General features: G+C 35.3%; 1 protein-coding gene across 1 annotated transcript in view; it reads right to left on the bottom strand.

The window, feature by feature from the left end:
* Positions 1 to 21,954, bottom strand: part of LOC113080839 (GPI ethanolamine phosphate transferase 2-like) — a 134,380-nt gene that overhangs the window by 47,864 nt on the left and 64,562 nt on the right. The window contains exons 7-8 of the mRNA XM_026252895.1: positions 16,405 to 16,689; positions 919 to 1,322 (exon numbers count right to left, since the gene is read on the bottom strand). Coding sequence (XP_026108680.1) covers positions 919 to 1,322; positions 16,405 to 16,689 — 689 coding nt within the window. The remainder of the gene's footprint in view (positions 1 to 918; positions 1,323 to 16,404; positions 16,690 to 21,954) is intronic.

Here is a 21,954-nt window from a genome sequence, read left to right as displayed (position 1 = left end):
TCAGTCAAATTAAACATGTTATTGTTCAATGTAGTCGACTGAAGGACGTGCTTGATATTTAAAAGAAGTTGTGAAAGAGAACTTGCGCTGCTCCCCAGGAGGCTTCTGTGTGATACAAAACTACAATTCTGATAAAAAGTCAGAATTGCAAAATATAAAAAAATAAACTTTTTTTTTTTTCACAATTCGGAGATTATATATCTCAAGATTATTTTATATCTTGCAATTCTGCCTTTCTTCCTAAGAATTCCGAGTTTGTATCTCGCAATTCTCTTTTTTGTTTCTTTAATGCAAAAAAAAAGAGTTTATATCAGACTTTTTCCCCGTATTTGTGAGAAAGAAACTCATAATGACGAGATTCACCTCTTAAGTGTGAGGAAAAAAAGTGAAACGTAAGATAAAAAGTTGCATTTACTATTTCATTTGTTTTTATCCCATGGTGGAAATGAGCTTCAATATAAATGTAAATCAAACAAAAAAACAAAAATATTATTTATATAAATTATTATATATTTTTCGGTCTCATTTATTTATTGTTTGCAATTAGCTTTTACTGTATTACTGACTGTTAGCTTGTCTTCAGTTATGGTTTGTGGACTTTTTTTTTTAACATATATCATTTAGCCTAAAATTAGTTTCTGTTGCAACTAGCATTAAGAATTGTAAACTTTCGCTGCTATCTAAAGTTCTGATTATCAGCAACCTTATTTCCATCAAAATATACTTGAAATACAATGCTATTGTGGAGGGGGAAAAAAAATCAAGTTTCAATCAAAAATAAATAAATAATTCGATTAAAGTTAATAAATAAAAATTTCCTAATATTAATGAATCGTCATGTATTTTGTCATAATAATAGTTCGTCAACAGGCTCCACATAAGGACCCAAAACCAAATGTGATATTTCTGGTGTTCTACCTGTTGAGCCAGTGTCCAAAGTCAGGCAAGTGAGCCCACTGCACTCCGGTCTGGTTCAGTGACCTCAGCAGGCGACAGCAGGTCAAGGTCAGCAGCGGGGTCGCCAGCGCCAGCCATTTCTCCGAGCCCGGACTCATTCCCAGCTCCACCGCCGGGAAGAACGACGGTCCTTCCTCAGCACCGGAGGGAAGCAAAGGCCCCTTGTCCTCTTCATCTCCATGCCTCTGCTCCTTGAAGTACTTCCTGCAGACGTCCTGGAAGATGGCCAGGCACAGCGTGTTGAGCAGGAAGTACCAAGTCTGGTGTTCCTCCTCTATGAAGCTGCTGGAAGCCAAACTGAGGGTGTGACCCACTGTACCAATCAGCAACAGAACGTCCAACTCCGACAGAGTCCAGTCAGAACCCTAGAATGAGAGAGAGAGGGGTTACATATTAGCCTTGTTTCAAAATGAGTCTGTTTACTATATAGGCAGCTACTGTACTTTCTAAGGCAGCATACTAACTGGAATAGAGCCTCACAAGTGACTGATCTGGAGCTTTTACACAGACAGCAACTCTGTACATCACACAAAATAGTCCATTTCTTCCTGTGATCAAAGCTGAATTCTCAGCACCATTACTCCAGTCTTCAGTGTAACATGATCCTTCAGAAATCATTTGAATATGTTTGATTTGCAGCTCAAGAATATGGAAGCATATGGGTAGCATTATTCAATTTGGGATGTAATATGCAAAATGACAATGCAATATGTAAAATGGCAATGCATTTCTGTATTTACATTTACATTTTCCAATACATTTGTGCAACGTTTGGTGCAAAATGAAAATGAAAATTAAATTACATAATTTTCATTTGCCATTTCCTACACCAGTTTTAATATGTAAAATTAATATTAATTTTAACGCTTTATAAGTTGCAAAATTAAAATTAAAATGTATTACAGAAATGATTAGATATGCCTAACATGTTCAAGCAAAAACTGTGGCAAAATGATCATTTAAATGCTATTTTTCTTAAATGCATTAACACTCACAGTCAAGACACTTACGATTGCATTTTCATTCAATGTCCCGCAATGAATGTAGCAAAATTCAATGTGCACATTGAAAATGCATTTCGAGCCGATCACATCTCCGCCCCCTCCCGCCCTGTCAATCACTGCGTGAACAAGGTGGGGCTTACAGAAGGTCAAGAAACTCAAGTGAGAGAAAATGGACAAGATAGTTGGCCCGTGTACATTTTGATGATTTCGGTTTATGGTTTCAATATTTCATTCGCACTTGTGGGCGTAGCTGAAACGCTGCTTTCATTTGATTGGTCGAATCTCTCCGCTTTCAGCTTGGTCTTTTTATTCTTTCAGGCAGAATAAGAGTCAGTGCGAGTGAAGCACTGTAATGTCTGAAACCACAACTCACTGTTAATTAGCATAATATTTGAATCAGATGTAGCTGGGCACATAATTTGTGCTGCTGAGACCTGCAAGAGACCCCATTAAATTATTGTATGAATATTAATTTGTCCCACTAATAAATACAGTGCAAATAATTCTGTCTCCTTGGATAACAGAATATAGTTAAATATGAATAAATATAGTTAAATTTATGAACTAAAATTAAATAGGATTTTTTGGGAAGGTAAGTCTGGCCAGTTATACAAGCAACACAATTTGGACGAGTCTAAAGATATGAGCTGAATTGGGTGAAACATTTAAGTTCTAGTCTGTGTCAATTACTCTCATAATAAATAATAATAATAATGTTAACTGTATTTTTCGGTATAAGTTGCATCAGTCCAAAAATACGTCATGACGAGGAAAAAAACATATATAAATTGCTCTGGACTATAAGTCGCATTTATTCAGGACCAAGAGAAAACGTTACCGACTACAGCCGCGAGAGGGCGCTCTGGGGTAGGCTACAGGAGCACTGAGCAGCATAGAGCCAATTTTACTATTTTTATTTAGAAATTTAACTATATTCATTTTTACAATTATTTATTAATTTCACACACACACTTATGACTTAAAAGATGAGAGTGGTAAATGTTACAGAAATGGAACTGTTCAGTCTATTATTGATTTTTATTTCCACTTCACTTTTATCCAAAGAGAGAGAACTATTTGCACTGTATTTATCAGTGGGACAATATTCATATACTACAACCTAGAAATAATTTGCAGGTCTCGACAGCACAAAGTATGTGCCCAGCTACAACTGATTCAAATATTATGCTAATTAACAGTGAGCGGTGGTTTCAGACATTACAGTGCTTCACTCGCACTGACTCTTATTTTGCCTGAAAGAATGACAAGACCGAGCTGAAGGCGGAGCAATTCGACCAATCAGATGAAAGCAGCGTTTCAGCTACGCCCACAAATGTGAATGAAATATTGAAGCCATAAACCGAAATGATCAAAACGTACACGGACCATCTGTCTTGTATATGTTTTCTCACTTGTATCCTCTTCTTGAGATTTGAGTCTCTGACCTTCTGTAAGCCCCGCCTTGTTCACGCAGTGATTGACAGGGCGGGAGGGGGCGGAGATGTGATCGGCTCGAAATGCATTTTTAATGTGCACATTGAATTTTGCTACATTCATTGCGGGACATTGAATGAAAATGCAATCGTAAGTGTCTTGACTGTGAGTGTTAATGCATTTAAGAAAAATAGCATTTAAATGATCATTTTGCCACAGTTTTTGCTTGAACATGTTAGGCATATCTAATCATTTCTGTAATACATTTTAATTTTAATTTTGCAACTTATAAAGCGTTAAAATTAATATTCATTTTACATATTAAAACTGGTGTAGGAAATGGCAAATGAAAATTATGTAATTTAATTTTCATTTTCATTTTGCACCAAACGTTGCACAAGTGTATTGGAAAATGTAAATGTAAAAACAGAAATGCATTGCCATTTTACATATTGCATTGTCATTTTGCATATTACATTCCAAATTGAATAATGCTACCCATATGCTTCCATACAAGAAAGCTTTCTTATCATAATCAATGTTGAGAACTGTTAGGCTGCTTTATATTTTTGAGAAAAACAACGCTGCATTTCTTTTTCTAGGATCCATTGATGAATAGAAAGCACAAATACAGCATTTATTTGAAACAGACATCTACAGAAAAACAAAAGACACACAATTATGATACATGGAGCAGTTTTATGCCATTGAAATACATTCACACCAAATATATCAATCTTTTCAGCAACACATCTCGTATGGCATCTTCCATACCGACAAAAGTTGCACTAAATAATCAATCCAAGCAGTCAGATCTGAAGCATAGAAAGAGAAATGGAGTGGAAAAGGTGAAGCGGTGAGAGTTGAAAAGGGCAAAAACCACAAATAACTGAAACATCAGACAGTGTGTGACAGTAAAACGCCGCTGACACCAAAGTCACCGGTGTCCAACACTGTAAAACAAGTCTACAGACAGCACTTTGATGTGTAGAGCCCTGAGCTAACAGACAAACACACACACACACACACACACACAAGAGAGAGCATGTTGTGACTGTTTGCCACCGTGTGTAAGTGCAGGGCTGCAGGGAGCAGAGCAGTGTTGACACAAAAGGAAAGTGCTAACAGCCATACACACACACCACACACTCATTACTCTAGGGATATCCTGTGCACTGGTCGATGTCTTCAGAATCACAATCACACACAACGACATCCCATCATATTCTTAATACATGTTTCCGGTCTCATTACAAATGATTCATCAGTGCCTGTTATTCTGAAGACACGAATGTTTGTTTTCATCATCTCTCATCAAAGTGTAATCACAATCCTTTGCATCTGAAACTCATTTTCTTTCCTTCTAATCGCAGCCACACGGGGTGAAAATATTATCAACCAACTATATTTCTGTGAACAATATATTACTGGTGTTTGCATGATGTAACAGTAGTGTGGGTGGATGATAGATCACTGCTATATGGTTGTTAGGGTGTGTTTAGATATACTGCAGTAGCAGAGTTTTTCACTCGGTGCAATCCAAATTAAATCAAGTAACAATATCTGCCAGTGCAATGAGACACACACCCACACAGCTAATAAATATGAAACAAAATAAAAACAGCTTCATAATATCTTATTCAGATTCGCTTCTTCAGTAAATGTATCATGCTTCAAGGATTTCTTTATTTTTTTTTTACTACAAGACAAGTTTAAAATGAATAATATAAATAAATAAATAATATAGCATTTTGACTAATATAAATGGTGCATATATGCAAAATATTACATATTAAATAAAAATATATATTACATATAAAAATAGAAATAATAGAATATATACTAAGAAATACTTAATAAAAAACTAAAAACTAAACACATTTTTATGTAAAAAAAACCATGAACATTTACATACGTAAGTAATAAAAATAATATATTATAAAACAAAGTAGAAATAAGAATACATATTTAATATTACATTTATAGATTTATAAATAAACATTAAAAATACAGTTCTGTTAGGTCAAATTATATTGTATTCATTATATTGTAGTCATTTTTTACAGTACACTAAATATCATATCATGTAACATCACAGGATCATATCAGGGCTATCATAAACTTAAATTACAACTTCTAAACATTTTTTTTGTTTTTTAATTTAAATATGCTGAAATAAATGAAAATATAAACCTGACAATTAAAATGGTGCCTTTGCAAAGAACTGAAATAAGTGTGCAGTTGAAGCACTAAAATGACTAACTGGAAATAATAATAATAATAGCAAAAAAACTAAATGAACTAAAACTGAAATAAAAACAAACTAATTAAATATAGAAATGTATAAAAGGAACAGAAAACTAAAATTTAAACTAAAATTATTACTGAGATTTTAAAAAGCTAACGTAAAATATTAATACATTTAATACAGTTATATTAATACTAAAATAACCCTTGCTCATATCATGTCCCGAGGATGAAAAAAGTCCAACCTAGGGCTGCAGGTGATATGGAAGAAATTATCAAGATTAATTATTTCTTATCAGTCAATATTGATAATTCACCACAAAGAATATAACATTTTTATTTCATTAAAGACTCATTTCTTCTCCTGAGTGAAAGTTGTAGAAATCAGATGGTTAATTATGGTTTTAAACAACTTTTTCTTTTTCTGTTTAGTCAGAACTTGTCAAACACTTGCCACACAGGTGAACAAACCTGAGGTACAATATTCAAAACACTTATTATTTTCTGTGTGATATTGTTTCAAATGTTAAAACAGATTTGTCTCCTGACTCTGATGGCACGATGCAGATGTAAATTTATGTTATTAACATAAACAGCAACATACTGTATATTTGAAAAATTCTGATTGTTTGAATTGGGACTCTACTTTTATTCAAATTAACCATTGGCAATCTATAGTATCACACAATCTGATCATGAAAACCAAAGATAAAACCACATAGCACCTCACTACCATGGTAAAATGGAACTATATATGGTTTCTATATGAAAAACAGTACCCTACACTCTTACAAATAAAGGTGCTTCACAAATGCCATAGAATAACTTTTTAACATCTGCAGAACCTTTCTGTTTCACAAAAAGTTATTTGTAGTGAAAGAAGGTTCTTCGGATTATAAAAAAGGTAAAGAATCTTTGATTGAATGGTTCTTTGTGGAACCAAAAATGGTTCTTCTATGGCATCGATGTGAAGAACCTTTTAAGCACCCCTATTTTTAAGAGTGTAAATACATTTAGTATAAATATATGCACAAATGTTATAGCTAAATAACAACCGTTACTTCTTTAAAACATTTAATATGTCCACATTAATAGTATAATATGTATATCCCACATTTCTGCCGCAATACCATGGTGAAGTTAGTGTTACTACAGTAAATCCATGGAAAAGCCTTCTAACAGGATTGTTCATGGCACAGTTTTTCTTGTGTTTTTTCTGCCGAACAAAATTAAACACTGGGCCGAATGTCAAATACCGAATACGTTTTATTCTTGCATTTTTGCATGGTCTTTTTGCTTGTTAGGCCAAACAATGAAAGAGCTTTTTTTGCTATTTTCGGCCGAATAATTTAGGCCACACATTTGGTGCATCCCTACCAACCAGCAAGTAAAGGCATCAGCTCACACCATGCTGATGTTTGAGCCGAGCTGGTAATTGGTCCGTGTGGCCAAAGACTATAGAAATACAAAGACGTTTCACTCTTACACTTATGAATGCGAGAAACTGCAACGCACAATGTGGAAAAAGCTCTGGTTCCCACAGAAACCTGAGGCTAGACCAGCAATTGCACAGGCACAGTCATAAGCGTGTTGACTGCACATTGGCTGGTCTACCCTGTAAAATAAGCTTTTAAAAGGATATTTAAGCATAGGAAAATATGTAATGAAATTGTGAGTTCAGCAAGCAGTTTTTAAGATTTCATGATTCCCCCATTCATTTAAATAGGACTTGTTTGAGCTGCCCGAAGGCGTTGCAAATATGGCCACTTGGTGAACAGACTTTTCTTGAAGTTTGGTGAGTTTGGTGTGGAACTGTTAACGGTCATTCCACTTTTGCCACATAAACATTACATTGGATCTACATATCATTTTATCAAGGGAAAAATATAAAGTGATAATTATCCTTCAGTGATAATTATGCAGCCCTAATCCCACCCTACTTACTTCAAGTGAAAATTCAGTTTCCCTCACATTACTGATGTCAAATGTGCTGCTCTTCCTTAATTCAAACAACAGACAATATTTCTATGCCATAAACAGCATCTCAGCTCTGCTGATAACGCAATACTAATTGGTCGCTCTGTGGCTGGTTGTGCGTCCCTGGTCATGATGGATATGACCATGTGCAGCCTTGATGTGTGTTACCAATGGGACCGGTCACATCTCACCAGTGTGACAAGGCCTCGCCACCGCAACCAATGCCACCCATTCATCACCCTGGGCAACACCTGGGCAGAAGTCAGCCGGCGGAGGAAATGGATTGTGTAAGCAACTTGTGTTTGTGTAAACACCGTCTGGGATGAACTCGTTCTCGCTTCTCATTTCTAAGTAAACCGTCTCTCTTTACTTTTCACTTTTTCATATTGTAGGTCCCATCGAAGGGAATATTTGGATCCACAAGAGTCTGGACCAAAAGCAGAACAAAAGCATCAGGAGTTAGTTTTCTAGGCTGCATGCTCAGGTCTCCAATGGTTTCATCATTGCAGGAGCAAGCGCTGAGCTAACGGGGCCACGCACGCTAATCTATATGCTAATGCAGAAACAGACAGAAATTCCCTCTGACGACAGGCTGTGTGTGGGCCGCACCATCAGCTTATGTGTAACTAAACAGCCTGTTTCTGTTTCTTTAAAGTGGACATATCATGCAGTATTTTATGTTTTCCCTTAGGTCCACTTATGATGTTACGCTTTATGCACTGTAAATTAGTTTTTTCAGGAGTATTGTCCACCCTCTCTCTGATCCGTACAATTAAACAGCCTGTTTTTGCTGCTGTACTTTTTTGCGGTAAAAAATTTAGCAAAATTAATAAAAATGCCCCCCAAAATACAAGATTCGACTGCAAAAAGTTATTGTATACCTGGTTTCATTTAAAATTAATATCACAAGAGCAAGAGAGCTGTTTTTAAGAATATGAGCATAATTCCAAAAGGTGATATTGATTTTACACAAATGTTTAACAAACAAGAATTTAATATGAATTTATTTATTCATGTATTGATTTGTTTATTTATTTTTGCTATTTTGGCAATTAAATATTGTGTCAATATTTTCAGCAAAAAAAAAAAAAAAACATTGCAAACAAATCCATAGCAGAACATTTTAGCTTTTCCGAGCAATTCACAGCACTGATTTGTAAAATAAATCAGCTGCTTTGAACAAATTGGCTGAATAAATGAATCTGTGATTTATATAATAGTCAAGTAATTGTTAGTCAACCAGAAGAGGCTTGATTTACCAAAATGTTATTAGTTGCAGAGAAAAATAAATAAATCCCCAAGCGAAATCATGCATTTCTCGATGGACAGATTGTTAACAGCTAGTCTTTGATAATACAGTACATCAGGCAGGACTTCCAAACATTCGCCTGTCATTTATCAACCTCAAATATGGCTTATTATATGAAATATGTAAGTATTAGCAACTTTACATGGCTGCTCAATCTAATGTTAACCTAGAGAAATGTGCGCTAATCACGTGGAGTGTGGAAACAAGTGCGCTCACTACGTGACAGATACAGGCGCCGGTGCACTCACTTTCTTCTAAAATATTCCCTAATTTTTGGTCATACAGTTAAGAATAATATAGCTTTCAAATCTGTAAAGACTCTACGTTTATTTGTGTGCACTCACAATAACAACAAAACATTGTGCTTTTGTAAAATAATGACAGGGAACAGTTTCTGCTTTATCATTGAATTATTAAAATATTAATGCAGGCTCCTTAATATTAGAATTCTTCCCTGACACATTCATAATCATTACTTCTGCATTGCGCTGTGTCAAGCTTATGTGTGCTTGAGCGCTTATTAGGCTATTTAGCCAATTAAATACTCATTATAATTCTTTAAATGTTTTATTAATACATCTGTGATTAGTCGACTAATGCTTATAATAAATGACTACTAGTCGACCAGAAAAATCCTCAGTCGAGGGCAGCCCTATTTCCAGCAGCATGTCATGGATGCACTGACAGTAGCTGGTCTCAGCTTGGTCTCAGTTTAGGTGGTCTTGACTACAAAACTAGTGTACAATATGTGTTTTATACATGTTTTGACATTTGGACAAGAAAATACCTGATTCTCTTTGAAACTGAATATTAAAGTCAATTTATTTAAACGAAACAAGGAAAATTAGCTTTCTTTTAATAATTTATTCAATAGAAATACCAATAGATGTCCGTTTCTTCTGATTTAAATTTTATGGATATGAAGGAGTGATAAATGCAATTTTTCAGAGTTGGTTGATTTTACTTAATATTGTTTCAAAGAGGATAAAATGTTTGCTTGTCCAAAAATGACCAAAAAAGCCAAATATTTCCATGCGATGTACTTATTTATTTTTCTCTTCTTGAATACCACACTTCCGAGGCTTTTTGATTCCATTAACAATACGATAACAATCGTTAAACAGCTATTTGGCGAAAACTGGTGAATATTAATTATACTCTTAAAAATAAAAGGTTTCAAAAGGACTGTTTAACTGATTGACAGATTGAGTGATTGATTGACATTATTTATTTCTCTCTTTCTTTCTTATGCCATAGAACAAGGGTCGGCAACCTATGGCACATTAAAGTGGTGCATGTGTGTGAGTGTGTGTGCACACACGCATCATTTAAAGCGCATTAACAGTGATTAAACTGAACTGTTTTAATGCATTGGCCTTGTCGCACACACACATATGGCACACTGTGTATCTATTATTCAAATTTTTTTTTTTAACTATAAAAAAATTATCAGAAACTGTTTGAATCAAATTGTTTTATATCGTATCAGTTATAAATGTATATGTACCGTTTAAATACAGAATACATTAAAACGGGGGTCGGGGTGGAGTTGGCAAAGTGGTACAGAAAAATTAAAAATGGCACGTCATGCCGAATAGGTTGCCGACCCCTACCATAGAACAACAATTTTTGTATCCCCAAAGAAACTTTCAGTGAGCAATATTTTTTGTGTGTGTGAAAAACACTCTAAAGAACCTTTTTCCACGACAAAGAACTTTTTGGGAAATAGAAAGATACCATGGAGGTTAAAGGTTCTCAATGGAATCAGCGATGCCAAAAAAAGATCCTTTATTTTCAAAAGTGTAAAAGGAAAGAGCCAAAAAATGAAAGGTTCTTTCAAGTATGTTTTTACATTTTGATGAAATGTTACAAAGACTTCAGGAATATGCAAATGAGCACATTTAAAAACAGATGCAGGACTGAGAGATGCGGTTTTATCAGAGTGAGGGTAACTTCTGAGTCTTGGATTATAATAAGAATCAAAACATCGTCTGAAGTGCCGAGTAAACATCTCTATTAACAAGGATGACAGCAGCACTAATTGATCAGGAGGCAATTAATGCAGACTAATTAAACCCTGCCTCGGAATTCCCGACAGCAAGGGACATGGAATACAGAAACAACCCACATCTGCTAGAAACAGCACTGGAATTACCAGTAAAACAAGATTATTTTTGTAACATACATTTTTATATATTACTACAATTATTCTTTTCAGCGCCATTATGATTTTTTTTTTGAAAACATTATAAAACTTATTTTGACATTAGTCTTAATATTAATCATCAACGCTTTTAGAATTATTATCATTCTCTAGTTTATACCGATCTCAGTAGTTCTGATAAGCCTTCAGAGAGGGAGGTTAATGTCAATCATGAGCCGCTCGCAGAAGCTTGACGTCAATCCCATGATTCCCTTCACCTCGGTCTCGCAGCTATGTGAGGGGTTACTGAAATAACTAAAATTTCTGTCAAACTGGCCTGGATCCTCAGCATTACCTGGAGAATGAATTGGAAACATAACCAATTGTCTCCTGGATCAGCACCTGCCAATTATACATTTGAGGATGTGGTGCATTTAAAAAAATAGAATAAAAATCCCATTCACTGGTTATCACGTTTGTCAAGAACCCTTCCACCAAACATAGTATCAGATTGTACACAATATATATATTACTGCTGGGCAACGATTCAATCCTCCAAAAGTTCATAAGTAAATTTTGATATTATTATAAAACATGACATTGCAAAAATATTGTGTTACTGTTGTCCACAAACTGTAATTGATTTTCTAAATGAGTAATAAAGTTTACAGGTCACAACCACAAAAAAATCAAAATGATCAGTTTCACAGCTTAGGTTTCACTAAATGTATTTTGTAGCCCATTTCCTGTCGAGCTGGATGCAAGGGAATGCATGAGCAGATAAAACCTCTGTCCTAACCCCGATATGCCATCATCAGCCATCACATTAATCATTAGTGTGTTTTCATGAATGATAATCGCTGTCATACTTGAGTACACGAGTGCGTGTCAGTCTCGAGCATACGCAGTACATCAAATGATTTCCATGATGCGGCCCCTTGAAGACGCCTCAGGCCGGACACTTTCTCTTTATTCAACCTGAATGCTCCTAAAAGCCAGCGTTTAATTTAGAGCCCAACATATTCCCTGTGCGTGAAACCGAGCTCTTGCCACCAGAGATGGAAACCGGAGCAGAAATCCTGCTCATTAAATATTGAGCATGAGTGATGCTTCACAATAACAGACAGCCGTCTGGAAGGTGGAAGGTGACAGGAACTCGACTGGGAATTGAGACGTGATGCTGCAAAACTTTCACTCAGCTCGTCTTATTTCTCTTCTCCTCTGCCGCTTGCTCTCTCTAATGATCATTCTGTTTGTTCTCACCTCTGACTGTCAGCAATTTTCTCCCGTGTGCCACAGAAAGGGAGAGAGGGAGATCTTTATTTCCTGTAAAGAGGTAATTAAAAGAGGTGTCCTCTTCTTATCTCATTAACTCTGGAGCAAATTCTTTTTTTTTTTTATCCCTGAAAACTCTCCCTGTGTTTCTGCTGTTTGAGGAGGCCAAAAGCAGATATGCATTATTAAGAGGAGTTTTTTATGAAGAGAGAAGACTCTGTGAGCCCAACACAACTTCTTCCTTTCTTATGATTTTGTGGATGAAATATGACCCAGAAAGTTTTTTGCGAGACTCTACTAGTGCTATAAACTTCACCAATATTTAATCCCATGATGCAAGAGTAGGCTGATGTGATATTTCTCATCTCACATTCATCATGGAGGCCAAAACAGCTGTTCAATCTCATACTAACAAAGAAATGTGTTATAGATTGCCTCTTACATGAGACTTTTTTTTACAGTTTCCTCCAAATTTCTTGGTGTAAATGCATTATTATTGAAAACTATCAATAAAAGGCTATAAATCATTTTCTCCTTAATGACATAAAATGGCAGTATATACAAGCCTAGGCATAGTTCGATTTAATGATCATTAAAACATTGCTGTCTCATGAGCAAAGCTTCAAGTTCATTTACAGGACTTATTTAACGCCGGTTTGCCTCCACAAGATCTTTCTTAATGCTTCCCAACTGTGTTTCAAATGTAAGTCTAATATTGGTACGGTCATGCTTGTGTTTTGGGACTGTGATATGATCAAGACATACTGGAAAGAGATACATAAAGCTGTTCAGAAGATTATTGGTAAATCTTTTGCTTTATCTTTTGCTTTATCCCCAAGTATCTATCTCTTGAACTGTAAAGCTGAATAACATCTCAACCATGATCAAGAATGTGTGTTACATTTACCTTTTTTTGACGAGAAAATGTATACTTTTGTTGTGGTCCACTCATCATGTCCCTTCCGTCAATATGTGGTTGAGTCAAGTTGCCACATACAGTATCCTTTAGAAAAACTAACCTGTGATTTACACCGGAAGTCTAAGGACTTTTGGTGTGTTTGGTCCCCTCTTTGGAATTTCCTTGAGAAAGTATGTTGTCTTTATTTCTTGATTTTTATGTTTGGACTGGTGCTATTTCCCTTCATTCAACCCTTGAACTATCATTGTACTGAATAACTGTATGATGGACTGTACGATGGATGACTGTGTATACTGCTATGGGACACCTGTACCATGGTTTTGTTACTGTACAACTATAAACACATAATAAAGGAAATATATAATTTTTTTTTTTTTTTTAAAGAACGTTACTGTCTAAACACCTGCTGACTGACTGACAGTTAAAGTAACCAACAAATAAAACAGTTTTAACATGCATTATGAATAGCTCTCCTGTTACTGTATTTGAATCCAAATTCATGGAAGCTTTGCACTTGGTTGGCTAAAAAAATATTGAATCTCAATATGTGTACAATTATTTAATTATGTCATCCTGGGTATCGCAGACTCGCTCTCTCCCGATTCGTATGTTTGATTCGTATGAACAGAACAATCTTCTGTTCATGTTAATGGATTATAAGATAACTAACAAACTGGTTACAATTTCATCTTAAATATCTTTTATTGCCATTCTTATTAATGTGGTGAAATTATGTGTAATAAGTACTATTTCTGCACCGTATCCCTTAAATGTCAGTCTAGTTTGCCGATTGCAAGCAACTGCTTTCTTAAAGGGGTCATATGATGCGATTTCAAGTTTTCCTTTCTCTTTGGAGTGTTACAAGCTGTTTGTGAATAAATAATAAATCCCTAAAGTTGCAAAGACTAAAGTCTCAAACCCATTTTATTCTTAATAAAAGTTTAGACTCGTCCACACCCTCCCAAAACGCCTCGTTTAACATCACGATGTGGGAAGATTTGCATAATGCCGCCCAAATGTTCACGCAAAGAAATAAGGAATAACACTGATTCTCGCTGTTGCCGCCGGCTCCATGTTGTGGAGACGTTGTTTCAATGTGAAAGCAAAAATAAGCAAAAATAATTACTTTGGTCTTCCAAAACAGGACACAACTAGAAATCAGTGGTTAAGTTGTATTTACAACACTGTTCCAGAACAGTTCAACCCAATTATTCAGATGTGTGCAGCTTATTTTATGGAGGACTGTTTCTTGATCCTGGGAGAGAAGACTACAATGCTCTGACTCACAATCTGTAAGTACATTTACATATTTATAGAATTTGTCACTGATGATTCAAACGTGAGTTTAAAGCAATGAAGAGCAGCGCTTGCTGATTGTCGTTTCTCCAATCACAAATGCAGATGTAGTTTTATGTTTGGGCGGCCTGATGCAACACAATTGTAAAAAGACAGTATAAGGGGCCGTTCACATATCGCGCCTAAAAACGCGTGGAAAACGCAAGGCGTGCCGCTTTTTCCTTCTTTCCAAAGCGCTCGGGCCTGCCTTTGCTAAGCAACCATGACATGCTCTCTCCATGAAGATGCGGAAATTTCAGCAAAGGATAAATGGACTTGCAGCACTAAAAATCGCTCGCAGTAGCTCTGCTACTAAATTTATTTCAAAAATTTCAAGTTATTACGTGATAAAATCTGGTAGGATGTAACTCTAACATTCTCTATTATAATTATATTCTTTAAAAAAAATGACCCTTTTAAACCGGCACTCTATTCATTTGCTGCTTGTTTTCTCAAAAGCAAAAAGACCCCTAACCCCTAACAGATTACTCTATTCTTTTTCTATTCTATCTGTTTTCTTTTTATTTATCATAATATTTAAAAGCCCTTTCTATGTGTACGGTTTTAAACTAACTGAGACTAGTTAGAGCACTTGTATATCATTGCTCTTTTGACGATTTTGATTGCTTCCATTGTTCTCATTTGTAAGATGCTTTGGATTTTTGGATCTTTCTATTAATCAAAATATCCTATAAATCATCACAAGACCGATAATACTAAGAAATGTTTCTTGAGCAGCAAATCAGCATATTAAAATATTTTCTGAAAGATCATGTGACACTGAAGATTGGAGTAATGATGCTAGCAATACAGCTTTGCATCACAAAAATAAACTACATTTTTTAAATTATTTCAATAGAAAACTGTTTTTTTAAATCGTAATAATATTTGGTCAAATAATTAAGCTCTAGTGAGCATAAAAGACTTTCAAAAACATTATCAAATCTTACCACCCTCAAACTTCTAATAGTGTATAGTATTAGTACTTTTTTTTTTTTTTTTTTTACTTCTTAAGCGAGTTTACTGTCAAAGCTGTCTTGTGACAACAGCTCCTGTTCATATGTGACCTTTAAACAAGGACATTGCATTTAAAGCAAGGCCTGTGTCTAAAGTAACCAGAGAGCTTCTCTACTTGTCCTTAAATAAACTGCCAAGGATAAAAGTTCAATCAGGGTTTGTTTTTGGTGTTTAGAGCAAAATAGAAAGTCTGAAACTCTACTTGGCCCTCCAGAGACATAAAGCTGCTGTGTGTGATGCTTCTGATGTTCAAAAACTTTCTCCCATCACAGCCTAATGTGCAGAGACGACTACAAGACACACATTCACAGGTTGACTTCCCCGAAAAGTGTAAACACAATGACAAAACATTGCTTTGTCTGCTTGTCCCACCAATGGAAGACAAGGGGCAACATTTTTTCAGAAATAATAGTTCACTAAATGGTCAAAAATGCAGTTTCTTTGGCTCATGATTATATACTGGACACTGCTGATTTCAACAGTGACACGAATCCATCACTAAGAGGTTTTAAATTTTTACTTTTGCCCATCCAGCTAAAATATGAGCCCATAATCCATAATATTGCTTTCACCAGTGAAAAGGTTGTTTCATCTGAATTTAGGAGAGAAATATTTAAAGATCACGCACTGTTTACAAGCAAAAACCCTCCAAAACAGCTCTGAATACAGATGTGGGTGGATTTTGATGTGAGAGGACAAACGGGGATGGACGTTTTCACTCGAGAAAGCTTTATTATGAGTTACGGACTCGTTTTTTACATTTGGTTTTGGAAACCTTTTCACTCACCTTAGTAGGGGTCTTATTGCTGGTTGGCATCCTCCTTGCCACCATACTAACCAGAGCACATGTGAAGGCGGAGGACAGGAGGATGACGGAGAACACTAGGACCCAAGGGAGAGAGCAGAGATAGCAGGGGCCCCCGGCGGAGGTGCAGAGCAGCACGTGAAGGGCCGAGCCGAACAGACACAGCAGGTAGAAGGGCAGAGAGAGCAGAGATGATGCCAGCGGGACGTCCACAACTGCCTCCCTGCTCAACGCCTCCGGCATGGCCAACAAGAGCAAAAACAGCACCTGGAGAATGAGAGGGAGCACTTCATTACACACACACACACACACACACTCACAAGGACTCTGTTTACTGCCTGTATTAACATCTGTCTCAGGTGATGCCTTCACAAATGGCCATTCGAGACCGATAGTAGTTTCTACACCTGGTATTGAAGTTGTTGTAAGTGATTTTCCAGGCATATCGCTCATAAAATGGCCCTGGCAGTTATCACAGAAATAGGCGTCCTGAGAAATCACACACATCTCTGTGTCAACACAAGGCCCTGTAATCAGCAAAAAAGAATCTGAAAGTTTTAAGCCAGTCAGAAGTGCTCTCTGCCTGTCAATCATTTTGCATGTCTGGGTTTGCAGACATTGGATTGGATAAGGTCTTTGGAGGGCAGGGTTTTGGAGAAATGGGGATCACTGACTAAGTCAGCACTTTACAGCTTCTCAGTAAACACTTTTGTTTGGGTGCCATTGGATAGTATACGTATAAAAGTACAAAAAGTTAAAAAAAAGAACAGCATTTATTCAAAATAGAAGTCTTTACTTTCTCTTTTTATCAACTCTTTTTATCAATTAACACGTTGTTAAATGAATGAAATGAAAGAATGGATTAAAGTGTTTATATAGAAAATAACAAACTGAACCCAAACTACTGAACAGTGGTGTATATTGTTTCAGAAGATTTCTATTTTAAATAAAGCCTTTTTCTTAAAAAAAAAAAAAATTTCATCAAAGTATGCTAGTGTCATAGATTCCAAAAATTCAAGCAGCACAAATGTTTTTAACATAGACAAAAAAATTCAGCATATTAGAATGATTTCTGAAAGATCATGTGACACTGAAGACTGTAGAGATGCCTGAATAAAATTCAGCTCTGCATCACAGGAATAAATTACACTTTAAAGTATATTAATATAGGAAGTTACTTTTGCAAATTGCAATAATATTTCACAATATTACAGTATTGTTGATCAAATAAATGTAACCTTGATGAGCATAAGAAACTTTGTATGTGTATGTAGTCAACAACAACAAATGGAGTTAACAAAACTTTATACACAAAGATGACAGGATCATTTATAGGATGCAAGCCACCTAAATGTTTAGATTAGTAACAAGCTCAGGATTTTCATTGGGTGATTTTTTATTTATTTATTACTTACAACATTTGTTCCAACCTGTTCCTGACTATGTATCTGCTGTACATCCCAGGATACATGTTAATACAATACACACCTCATCCTTCTCAAACACAACTGTATTGGACTAATGCAGATACATTACAGTGTGTTGCAACCATCAAAATCAACATGTGTTCCTAATTACAAAATGCATTTATGTTGGTCAGTGAAAACTCTTAATCTAAACTCTTAAAACTAAATCTTTTCTTTGTACTTTTGTAAATTAAATAAAAGTTAAAGAGAAGGAACAAATCACAGATGCTTGATTTTATTGCATTTTACAAAATGTCCCAACTTCTCTGGAATTGTGGTTATACATAAACAACTGTAATCTCACATAAACACACACACTTTTCATCAGAAGGGTGGTCAGCGTGGGTCGCACATCGACAAGGCTTATGGAAAATTAATAATGGGTTTGTCTGCAGCACGACACCAGGACACATATTCATAAACAACCCTAAAGAAAGACTCGCAATGAATTTAGAAGTTATTTACTGGAGAAAACCTGTCCACTGCTGTCAGGAAGCCTCTTGCTAATGCAAATTCAGCTTTTTTCATTGTAAAAAACTGTCGAAACTGACAGCCAAGAAGTGAATGCAGATATCTCACATTCTGAGAGATTTCTGATAAAAGCAGGAGAGCAGGGCTTTAAAAAAGGACACACGCTGACGTGTCCTTGCCTCCGACTTCCAACAATGCACCGACAGTCAAACGCTCGCTTTGAAACGCACTCGCTCTTTTCTTGTCCCCATCCGGTTCACTCGCTCACGACTGTCTTCGTTGACATCTCTACGTGATGTTACATTTGCACTGTGAGCGATGTTTGAAGAAGTCACATAAAAAACTAAAAACTTTTTTCTCAGAACTTGAAATCGGAGGGTCAGAAATGCCACGTTAATATTTAACAGAGAAAAGACACAAACTGCCGATCATCGGAGTTAAAAGCTTTTGGGGATCAGATTTAGCATAAAGGGCCAAAGGAATAAGTGAACAATGGGAGAGCGGAAAACAGGATGAAAAACTAATCTGATATTTTGCTGAGACAGAAAATGGAAAGCTGAAATATGATCAAAGTCAGCATGAAATCACAACTGACCATATTTTCTTTCATAATGCGTGTTTCTGATATTAAGTGCCATGAGCCAACAATGAACAGCAAAATCTTAACTTATAAGAATACTACTGATCATTTTTAGTTCATGTTCATTCTTATATCAATGTTATAACTTGAAATTATGAAATTGTATTACACCATCGTTTAAAAGTTTGAGATCGTAATGTTTTTGAGAGAAATCTCTTCTGCTCACCAAGGATGCATTTAATTGATTAAAAATACTGTAAAAAATAAAAATAAAAAGCAAAACTGAAATATTATTACAATTTAAAACATCTATTTTCTATTTGAATATATTTTTAAAATGTAATTTTGTCCTGTGATGCAAAGCTGAATTTTAATAAACGCTGTAAAGTATTTTTCAATGTTTGAACATGACAACGGCAAAGATGTTTGTTTTGATATTTAATAAAGGCTTTATTAGTGAACTTTTTTGTGAAATGACTTTAGTTTCAGATGATGACACCATGCTCATTTCCACCCCTCTCTGCTCTATTTGGACAGGACTAGTTCTCCCAGAAGAGGTCAGGTCAATTTGTTTCTCAGCTGCACTTTGTGATTTCAATCCTGTCCAAATTGAACACGCCTGTGTATTTCCTCACACAGCCTGTGTAAAAAATTACAGAGCAAATGACCTACTGTTTTTGGCAACCTCTGGAGTCCTCTAATGCTGTTCAGAGAGTAACAGCTATTGTGGTACTTTTTCACAACACTTCTCCTCGTTTATTTTGACCTTTTGTCCAACACCCTGACTAAAGCTAATTGGTGCACTTCATTATGGTGTAGACCTTCTGCCAGCTTGCTGAGTAAAGTTGGCAAATCGGCTGTTCGATTCATCAAGCATGTAAACTCACATCCTCGCAGTTAGCAACACTATAGTCTTGTTAGCAATTTGTGTTTTCGATTGCAAAAAAAAAAACCTATAATATATAAATAACTATATATTATAAAAATGGTATTATATTAAATATATTTCATATAATGCAATATAAAATAATTCTTTATAGGCATATATATATATATATATATATATATATATATATATATATATATATATATATATATATATATATATAAAGGCTTCATTTGTTGACTAGCTAAATTAACACAAACTATTTATATATATATAAAAAAAATCTAAAAGTTATTTTCTACATTCACCAATACATTATTAAAATTCAAATCTGTTAATGGACCTGAGGTAACATGAACTAACAATCAACAGTTATATATTTATCATCAATCAAGCTTCATAAAGATTAATTTACAACCAGAACTTATTTTTCAAAGCTTTATGGAGGAAACATTTTATAACACCGCTCATCTTCTGCAGTTGCAATATCTTTTTTTTCCCAGGCTTGCAGTATTGATGAAATCACCACATTTGATGCATGCTATATGTGCGTGTGAGCTAAAGACCTTTTTCCTGCCACAGTTCAACAGCTGTATTTGCTAAGTGCAATCCATTATTGAAGTACTACTACAGTCTCCAAACAGTCAATACCTCATCCGTTCAGTGAGATCTAAAGGACACAGTGTCCAGTGGGATGTGGGACTGGAGAATGTCAGAAGGTTTGGGGCATCCAATGGGTCATATGAGATGGAGAAACCCTGGTTCCTTTCCTCATAGAGGATTGGAAAAGATTTTTCTTTGTTGTAGTCTAGGGAATTATATTTTCTGTTGAATCAGATCCTAAGTTCTTAATCGAGACCATAACAGTCAATTTAATTTAGCCAAAATGCAATAAAAACAGTAATATTGCAAAATATTATCACAAGTTAAAATAACTGTTTTCTATTTGAATTTATTTTAAAATGCAGTTTATTCCTGATGCAAACCTGAAATTTTAGCAGCAATTACTCCAGTCTTGAATATATAATATTAATATTTTTGTGGAAAATGTGTTACTTTTTTCAGGATCCTTTAATTCTAGAAAGTTCAAAAGAACAGCATTTATTTGTAAAAGAAATCTTTTATAACATTATAAACATCTTTATTGTCACTTCAGTTCAATATGTCATTGTTGAATGAAAGCATTCATTTCTTAAAAAATTTTTTTTTAAATAAATACAAATCCTATAGAACCCAAACTTTTGAACAATAGTCAATGCCGTCAATTGCACATTAAATACGGTATCTGCCAGATACTAAACAAATAAACAGGCTAAATAACTATAACAAATAAATAACTATAATCTTATATTGCACAAAACTATCATAGTGTTTGCAAATAAACTGAGAGCTATGGATTGTGCATAATAACGGGAACATCGCCCACGACAGGTGATTTGAAGTTTGACAGTAATTGTGTGTATTCTTGAAGGTGGTGAAATTGTTTCAAAAGTGCTGCTTTGATGGCTGTAGCAGCGCAGCTTTAAAGGAATGAATTTAGAGATGCAGCTTCTCAGAGAGGGTTTTAGCATGCTGACACTCTAATACCGCATCTACACCGCAAGAGTAGCTGAATTGTGTGCTTGCAGTGTAGAGTTTGTAGCGCCACAGTCCTCTAAACATATACCAACCTAACTTTGAAAAGGCAAAGGTTGCAAAAAGAAAAACTTTCTCTCAAGGTCTAAGCAGTAAAATATTGATTATGATATCACAACTAGTGTTGCTATTGTCAACGAAAATTATGACTAACGAGACGATGACTATAATTAAATGTATAATGCAATATTAATAAAAACAAGAACAAAAAAAAGTGGTTTACAAAATACAAACTATGCTAAAATGTCTCTTTATTTTCATTGACCAAAACGAGACAAAACAAAATGTTATAACGTTATTTCATCTCATGTAGTCGCATTATTATTATTATTTAGCAATATTTCCTTTGTCTCACTTCAGGGGATGCATCAGGTCGCACTGCACAGACGCAGGCAACGTCACTTCCTCAGCCCCGCTCGCGACATTAGATGATGACAACAAACAAAGATAAGTCTGACACAGAAAAAGGTAATGATTTGTGGACTACTAACATG

Source organism: Carassius auratus, unplaced genomic scaffold, assembly GCF_003368295.1.
Source record: "Carassius auratus strain Wakin unplaced genomic scaffold, ASM336829v1 scaf_tig00032189, whole genome shotgun sequence".
Classification (NCBI taxonomy): domain Eukaryota; kingdom Metazoa; phylum Chordata; class Actinopteri; order Cypriniformes; family Cyprinidae; genus Carassius; species Carassius auratus.
This window is presented reverse-complemented; position numbering and strand designations above follow the sequence as displayed.